The 9,323-nt window shown below is 39.1% G+C and overlaps 1 protein-coding gene across 1 annotated transcript in view; it reads left to right on the forward strand.

Moving 5' to 3' along the window:
• Positions 1–9,034, forward strand: part of CFAP418 (cilia and flagella associated protein 418) — an 11,361-nt gene extending 2,327 nt beyond the window's left edge. Inside the window, exons 3-6 of the mRNA XM_058025554.1 lie at positions 2,064–2,134; positions 2,630–2,695; positions 3,481–3,576; positions 5,471–9,034. Of these exons, the coding sequence (XP_057881537.1) occupies positions 2,064–2,134; positions 2,630–2,695; positions 3,481–3,576; positions 5,471–5,630 (393 nt within the window). The 3' untranslated portion in view covers positions 5,631–9,034. The remainder of the gene's footprint in view (positions 1–2,063; positions 2,135–2,629; positions 2,696–3,480; positions 3,577–5,470) is intronic.
• Positions 9,035–9,323: the final 289 nt, after the last annotated feature.

Here is a 9,323-nt window from a genome sequence, read left to right on the forward strand (position 1 = left end):
CAGCAGGACTGCCTAGAGCCAGTTGCCCAGGACTGTGTCCAAATGGCTTTCACTTATCCCTGAGGATGTAGACTGCAACCTAAGTAGCCTGTTCCAGTGTTTGACCACCCTCATAAGTCATAAAGATTTTTTGTATGTTTGTGTAGAAATTCTTGTACTTCAGTTTGCACCCATTGCCTCTCCTGTCAGTGATCCCACTGAGAGGACTCTGACTACGTCTTCTTTATTTCTCCCTGACATACCTTCATAGGGTTCTCCTGACCATTGTTTCCTCCAGGCTAAACATTTCCAACTCTCTTAGCTGCTACCTGGTTGTCAGATGGTCTAAATCCTTAATAACCTTGATGGTCCTGTCCTGGGCCCACTCCATTATGTTCATGCCTCTTTTGTATGGGGCATAGTGCTCCAGACATGTCTGTGAGGTCCAGTCTGGAGTAATGTGACCTGTCCTGGTTTTCAAATACAAGAGAGAGATGGAGCTACTGGAGAGCCTCCAGCAAAGGCCCATGGAGATGGTTAAGGGACTGAAATGCCTGTCATATGAGGAGCAGCTGAGAGAGCTGGGGCTGTTCAGTCTGGGGAAGAGAAGGTTCCAGGGCGATCCTATCAATGTGTGTAAAGGGCTGTGGGTGTAGTAAAGGACAGGCCAGACTCTCCTCCATAGTGCCCAGTGACAGGACAAGAGGCAATGGGCATACACTGAAACACACAAAATACCATCAGTACACAAGAAAACACTTTTCTTACTGTGAGGATGGTTAAATACAGGGACAATCTTCACAGAGAGGTTGTGGAGTCTCAGTCTGTGGAGGTGTTCAAAATGCAGCTGGACACAGTCCTTGGTAAGCTGCTGAAACTGACCCTGTTTTGAGCAGGGGTAGGTCCCTTCCAGCTGAAATGATTCTTGATTCTGTCTCATCAGTGCTGAGTAGAGAGGAAGGATCACCTGCCTGGACATGCTGGCAGCACCCTTCCTGATGTATCCCAAGACACTGTTGGCCCTCTGTGCAGCAAGGACACATTGCTGGCTCATGGTCAGCTTGATACCGACTGAACTTCCCACAGCCCTCTCTGCAAAGCTGCTTTCTGCCTGGCCAGCCCACATGGTGTTCTGTGCATAAGGATTATTCCTCCCCTGGGGTGGAGTCTGCATTTCACCTCGGCTGAACTTGAAGAGATTCTTCTCACCCCAGTTCTGGAAGTCATGTGAGGTCCCTCTTAATGGCAGCTCAGTCATCTGATGCACCAACCACTGCTCCTGTTTTGTATTCTCTGCAAATGTCCTCTCACTTCACAGCAGGAGATGGAGATGAAGCTGCAAGTTTACATTCTCAAGACAGTTACAGTGATAGAAGGCATTGAAAATTGATATTCATTTGGGTATCAGCAGTAGAAAATGGTGTTACTTACACTTCATAACCTCCTGCAGATTCCCTTATGTTCATGAGTGACATTGATTTTGTTTTGTTTGTCTTTGATTTTTTACAGTGTGACTAAATCTGAAACAACAAAAAATACTTCTATACATCTGAAGGAGAGAGAATTATGCCAGTAAATTTGTATAATTTTATCATTTTATATCCCTAGAACTTCCCATTCAGGAACTAGAGTTCTCATATTATAGAATTCAAATAAACTCTTCTGTGTGCAGCAAATAAGAAACCTTTCAAAAACTCGATTTTTTTGAATATCTAAGTTCTTGATGGGTTTTAATGAAACAAAAGCTAAAAAACATCTAGGAAGAGGGTTCCAAATTATAACTGGTTTTAAAAGCAAAATTAGTTAAAGGAGGGCATGAAATACTAAGTCTTGATTTTAAAGTCTTAGTGATCATGTGGTGGGGAATTCCTTCACCCAGAGCTGGAAATTCAGTGTGGGAAGAGAAACCTTGTTCCTTATTTACCTGTTACTTCAGAGCCTCACAAACTTGAACAAGAAAATTCCCAAAGTCTTAGTCCCCTTCTTCTGTGACTGAGATTTTCTGGCTCCTGCTTATTAAGTAAAACAGAATATTGTGACTTTGCTGTAATGCTGCATTTTATTCTTTGGTTGTTTTTAAACAGAAATTGAAGTCTAATTCTGCAAGTCTCACACCTGAAAGAAATAGTGTTGTTGTACAGGCACATGGGAAAAGGTAGGTGAAAAATGTTCTGGCTTGTTGGACATTGCTTGATTATAACTTCTTATCAGGCTGAGAATACTGCTGCTGTTTAATCTGTGTTGGCATTTCTTAAGAAAGACATTGAGAGGAGAGACAGTCTTTTTAAAGAAAAAACAAAAATAAGCAGGTAATTTCAAAGAATTATGTTAATGTGTTTTTATGTGGTCCAAATAATTTATTATAAATTTATTAATTATTTAAGCTATTGAACAACATCTTCCTTTGCCTTATGGACATATACATTTATCAAATGCAGCAATGTAGATCTTTGTATATTCAGCATAGAGAGTGTTTTTTGTAGAGTTTTTCTTTGAATAATTTGATAATGGAAATTGTAAAATTCTGTAGTTTACAAGCATTTGGATGCTTTGCTTATATTTTTTTTTACAAATACCATGCTGTTAAACTAGGAGAAATATTGTACTGCTTTTTCCAACCTGTTCAATTTTTTTAAATTAATCCATATAGATGCTGTCCAGTGTACCTGGGTGGAAGCCTTTCACCATCTGGGATAGGAACAAATATTTCAAAAAGGTAGGAAACCTGAAAAATATGTGCTACTTGCTTTATCATTATTTTTATTCACAGCTGTGTTTCTGTGGTGGTTCAAAATTCTGCATTTGAACTGGGCAGGACAGCCTTACACTCATCTAAGTGGTAACTGCCCTTGAAATCAGCTGGTCCCTTCCAGTCCTTTGTTGTTGACCACTGGCCTTTTCCTTATTTGAAGTGGTGAAAAATGCTTGCAAATGAGACGTGAAACCAAGAATCAGTAACAAGTAGTTAAGGAAATTGCTGCTGTGTTATTTTCCCTGCCTCTCTTTATCTTTGTGTGTGATGCCAAGTACTTGACTTAAATCAGTGTTTGGGCTGGTTGAAGTCTCCCAGAACCTGAACTGAAAATGGTCAGAGTACTTTGCAATTGCAGCTGAATTCAGCAGAAGAGATACTTTGATGATTTATTCACAACATCCTTTAGAACATTACTGCATTTCCATGTGGCATTTTTTGTAGTAAATAATTGTGCATTCAGCACATATTTGTATGCTGTCCAGGTGTTGTATCAGTGAGGAAGACTAAGGAGAATATATCAAATGAATATCAGTTTATTTTATGTGTTCAGTGAGGATAGGAACCTATAAAAATAATACATGAACTTATAATTAAATCACATGCCATAATTCTGAACATGCCAGAGATGTAAAGGCATTAAGATTAGGTGACATTACTGCTAGTGTTTCTGAGTGCTGTACTTTGACCCATTTATGGTGGATGTATGTTGTATCAGTCAGCTTCTCTGATTGTTCTTCTTTGTCCAGAGCGTGCGATCGGCTGCGCTGCACTGCTTGTGACTTCCGCGTGTCGCTTTTCAATGACTACGTCTGGGATCAGTCCTGTGATTATCTTTTTTTCAGGTGTGTCTGGGGTGGGTGTTGGTGCTGTGCTGCCCTGCTTTTAGGCTCAATAAGAGCAGGAAAGTGAAAAGCCCTTAGCATTGCATGCTGCCTGTTTGGGATCAGGTGGGACAGTCTGTGGGGAGGGGGAAGCAACATCTCCTAAAATCTGTTTTCATCCATTTCTATCTCTTCTCCTATGACACTCCCTCTGCTTTTAAAAAGAATTCAAGTTTCATGGATGAAAAGCCCAGCTTACTGCTGAAATAAGCAGGTAATCCATGTGATGGGTTGTACTCTGCCTACCAGTGCAGGGTATCTACAATGTCAGCAACATGAATACAGAGTGTTCAGCGTGTGCTTTGCACCTCACCTGCACTCTTACAGACTGTGATGGTTTCAAGGCAGATGTTCTTTTTTCCACTACCAGGTGTGCTGTCAGGTTCAGTGAAAATCAAATAGCTTTATTTCTTAACAGATTTCTTTATTGAAGCAAATTTTAGTTAAATGGAGAGGTGGATTTTTGTTTTCTGCTTGTATTGTGATGTTTTTCATTCTTTAAATAGTTTTTGAAGACTTTAAAGTAATGAGTTCTTATTTTCTGTTTCTCTAAAGCTTATGCCAAGACTTAGTGAAAGATAGTGTAGTAATAGATAACAGATTTGGATTCCTCTTAGTACAGCCTCTGTGTGAGCCTGGTAGCTGATGGAAGAGGTGGATGTGTTCAGAGTTATGTGCTTGAGAGTGATGTGACAGTCAGAGAAGAACATTAATGGAGATACCAGCTCCTTTTCCATTATTTTGCCTGTGTTACATCTTTGGTTATTCCAGTATTTTTTGTCTGGTCTCAAAATTTGTATTTCTTATTGAATATCATTATTTTTCCCATTATTTAAAGCAGTTTTAAAAATACCATTCTGCACTCTTCCTGAGATTAGTTTGGTAGTGGAAAAGGTTTAAACAAAAGTGGGAGTCTTTTTTTTTACCCCAAGTCAAAATTATTTTGCTTCTCAGATCTTGAAATTAATAAATGAAACGAAAGAAGAAAATAAGATGATCGTCATTAGTATCAGATAACTGTAACATTAATTAAAATCTGTAATCTGTAGCAAGAGATTTAACTGTTAATTTTGACAAACCTGAATTTTAGAAAGCAAACTTCAAGGTTAAATATTTTCCTTCCATCAATAGGTGTCTGATCTCTTTTTCTAAAAATTCTTCTCTTGATACTTGTTTTGAGTTTTTGTTATTTAATTGGGCTTGTTAATGTTGTTTTTGAGCAATTCAGTGGCCAGTGGCCAGGAGGAGGCCATAAGAGCAGAGATAGCTAAAATGCTACACTTTCACTTGTTTTTTTTGAAAAAACTTGTTCTTGTCATAACATGCTGATTTTTCATTTGTTATGGTTAATGGCTGCACAGGAATTATTTGTGGTTTGATGTACATTCTACCCTTTTATGGCCATTTCATTTCAGTCACTTTAGCAATCACCTTGAGTAATAGTTCCTGATGAAAAATTTAACTCCATCATTTTACCCGTTATGCATAGCAATTTTTACAGTAAGTTTGATAAGATAAATACATTTTTGGGTAATTTTTTTAACACAAGAATTAGCTCTGCTTGGTTTGCTTCACAGTTCTTTCTCTGGAGGCTGACTGGAAATATCTAAACCCAACAGATAACATTGTTTACAAAAACACCAGTCTGTAGTTTATCTGAGAACACAGAAACTACACAGCTCAGGAAAGGAGTGTTCAAAACAGAATTCAAACATATCCCTAAATTAATCCATGACAGCAGTACTCAAAATTGTCAAGATGTCTTCTGATTTGAAATGGCCTCATGAATATTTTTTCTTTAAAATAAACCAAAACAGCCCAGCATGTTCCTAAGATGAATTCACTTCTTTGGCAGGAATAACATGCCTGAGCTCAGTAAACTAAGAGCAAAGATGATAAAGAAGAAAGGAGCACGTGCATATGCTTGTCAGTGCAGCTGGAGATCCATTGATGAATTAACTGACCTTCAAACAGAGCAGCAGCTTCGCTGGGTTTGTGGTAAACATGGAGAATGAAGCCTTCTTGTGTAGGATACCTACTTGTGTGGAAATGGCTCTTAAAATCAATTTGTTTCCTATGCAGTTCTCTGAGAGCAGATGGAAAATTGAATACTTAGATCTAGAAATAGATTGTAACACCCAGATTTCAACCTGAAAACTTCTTTTAAAATTTAACTGTCTTTCAAGCAGTGTGGGGAGTTGAATTGTTAGGAGAAATAACCAACTTGGAGGCTTTCTGGAAGCTAAATGAGGTTAAAGTTCATACTCAGTAGTGTTAAAGAAAAGAAGGGGAAATAACAGACCTGGGCATGGGCAAAGCATCTTGAGACTCTTCCTCACATCTAGCAGAGAGCCTTATTTCCCATGTCTGCAGAATCCTAGACTCAAAATGATGGTCTGGGAAACAACCATGACACACAAGCACATGAATTCTGCATAGAAGTGAATCCTGCTCTTCTGCTTTGCTCATAGTTGTTAATGAGCAAGTGGTTGTTTGTCTCTTAAAAAATTACTATGGGATCAGCTCTCATCTTAAAGGTTTCAGCACACCCCAAAACTTTACTTACTTTTACCCACCAGTAGCCAAAACTACAGGTGCTGAATATTTTCTTCCAGTTCCTACTGCTTTCTTCAGAGCACTTTCTGCTGACTAAGGACTTCTGCCACAGTGAATTTCTTGAACTTCTCTTCAGCCCCCACTGCACAAGAAATGAAAAAATTATTGTGCAATTATTAAATGTGCAATTTTAAAATATGCAATTTTAAAGAGATTCTGAAGTCTATGTTACTCTTTTATCAGTATTTTCAATGGAAAAAGGCTCAAGCTTTTAAGAGTGAGAAAATATACATCCCCCCTGATGTTCAAGTTCAGGTTTTTTTCAGTTTCACTTACCTTTCACTTCAGCTTCTCTTGAAAAAATTTTGTCTTTAGATAGTGCAACTGTCCTGTTTCAACACACTCCCCTCAGTAGCATTGCTTGGTGAGTTGTCTTGCTTACAATCGTTCATGAGCTTTTGCTTTTCATTGTGTATAACACAGAAGATAGACTTGAGGTTTCTGCAGGGGGAGAGGGAGGAAGGAATAACCAGTCCTGTCATTTACTACATTGAAAAGTGTCTCAATATGGGAAGTCTGTCTGTGTTTTTGCTGCATAGTATGTGTATCTGTACTGATAAATTCAGAAATACTTACTTTGGGCAATTCTAGCTTTACAGAGCCATTTTCCTTTCTCTGAAGTTGTGCTCATGGTTCTAATCTGTATATTTGTTCTGTTTCTGAGCCTTTCCAAAACAATTGTATGGTCTTACAGAGGTGATTCCTGTGTCTGTCACTCTCTGGAAGAGCAGATCTCAGTAGTGATTGGAGGCATCATGCACTCTGCACCCTGCTCACCTTGTCCTTCCATGGGTGCTTGTTTCAGAGCCTGCAGAGCCCAGCAGTGTGCCTGGGAAGTCTGGCAGTGCTTCCTCAGTGCTCCAGACTGCTCCTTCCAGGGCCCATGCAGCCTTGCTGGAGAGTGAGAGGTGACTTGGCTTTGCAGAGGTACTACTTGGCATGATGGTGTAGACATATTTAGGGTCATGTGTTGTTTTCAGTGAATTTGGTATTTTGGGCTGAAGTTTCAACTGCTAGAGTCCAAAACTGCAGTTTCAAGACCAGAGACCAGTTGACTACTGCTCAGTCAGATCCTAAAAGAGCTCTGCTTGCCTTTCTGTCCTTTGTGAAGATGTAGCCTTGGGCTGTACACAGTGAGTATTCCAGGGTGTTCTTCAGGTGGGCCCAAGCAACTTTCATGGAGAACATCAGTGCTAAAATAAGAGAGGAACCCAGAGGGAGGTACCAAGCTCTGGGGAAGAAGAAACCTGCTTTCCATTCTTCTCGAAGAATGCATTTCAAAAAGTGCTGAGTTGCCTTGGCTTTTCTCTTCCAAGGCTATTTGAAACTCATGACCAAGTAGTTCCACAGGGTGTCTTGACTAGAATTGTACTGGAACTTGTGCCACAGTGTAGAAACAAGCAACAAGGCCTTGCAACCTGTGAGCCAAAAATGAGGGAAATCCTAATTCCCATCTCAGTTCATGAGACCAAGTCTTATGTGACTAGGAAAGGGAGCATGTCTCCTGTACCCTGAACATTCCCCTGAAGTAATCAGGTTTATTCAAGTGTAATTAACTTGTTTCTGGCCTTGGTCAGAGTGGTGGGATGTGACAGCTTTTTGTCCAAGGGAAGTTGTAAACAGGTACAGAATAGTACTTCTGGTACAGGTTTTCAGAATTTATCATATCTGTAGATTTGAGAATAATTGCTGCATCATTAGGTACAATTATTTTATTGGAAGGAGGAGCAGTATTAAGATTTGCTTTCGTTTCCTTTGGTTTCTTCATTTACATGTTACAAACCACTCCAAACCACCTCAGATGAAAAGAATGTAAAGAAAGGTAAAACTAGAGCTTGAATGTACGTTTGATGAAGGTATTGTCAGATTGTACAAGGTCCTCAAGATGTCACCCAAACCCTAAGTGATATTTCTGTGTCAGTTATCTGAGATAGCAGGGATTATGTAGAGAATTCTGTTTAAGAATAGGTAAAGAATTCTGTTTAAGAATGCAATTCAGCTGTTGTCAAATGGAAGTACTGGAGAACAGTGTTGCTAAGTATAAACATGACCACTGTTTTCCTCCAATTTTTTGCTTTGGAATAATAATACCATTTCCATTTGTGAAATGGGCAAGATGAAAATTTAAGACTTTTATTTTGCTTACTGATATGCGTGGAAATTTTCTAGCCTGTCCCATTAGTCTGCAACAGATCCCTCAAAAAAACAAAAGCAATGAAGGATGACAAAATGAGATTCCATCAAATTTTAATATGCTGCTCTGACTTACCTTTCACTTGTTTTACCTGCAAACTGTGGAGGGTGAATATAGCTCAGAAGAGTCATTATTAAGAATTGACCTGCCATTAAAGTTCACTTACAGAAGCATAATAACATTACATATTGCAAGCTCTGCACTGTATTATATCAAATAAAGATTTTTTTTTTGGTCCAAACACCTATTTTAGTATTGTACTGAAGATATTCTGCAAATGCTGCCACTTGCTGAAAGACTGCCACTTCTCTTGTTTCCTGACATGTGAGTCTGTGGGTCATGTAACAAGCACATGTGGTAGTCACACAAAACAAGAAGTGCTATGTTGGGAGCTGTGTACACAAATTTTTCTTCCTGCCAGGCTCTTTTTTCAGAAGACCTGACATTCTGTCTGTAGTGTGACACCTGATAACTGCAGGCAGGTGGAGTAAAGGAACATCAAGTGCTGCTCATTTGTGAGTGCTACATCTGATGTCTAGAGTTTGGCTTGTGTGCTTTGAAAAAGTTTTTCAAATGTCAGCACTTAATAAAATAAGAAGTTGGAACTAATCTGAATGGTGTGTTGTGTGAGTTCTTGTGTACTGTTCCTATCCAAGAGAAGCCTTATAAAAATGATGGTCTTTGTCAGAAGTGTTATGACATGGCCTTAGTTCAAAAGCATTGTCCAGCTCATAAGAAGCAATAAGTACTGTGGTGTGTTTTCTCACATCAGTGGGGATGCAGCAAATAGAGGAGAATTAAAGAAACTTTCACATTCTTTACTAGCTAACACAAGGAGAGCACATGAAATTATAGAGAGGTCATAAAGGTGAATGCATTTGCCACATTTCTTGGATGT

Source organism: Melospiza georgiana, chromosome 1, assembly GCF_028018845.1.
Source record: "Melospiza georgiana isolate bMelGeo1 chromosome 1, bMelGeo1.pri, whole genome shotgun sequence".
Lineage (NCBI taxonomy): Eukaryota > Metazoa > Chordata > Aves > Passeriformes > Passerellidae > Melospiza > Melospiza georgiana.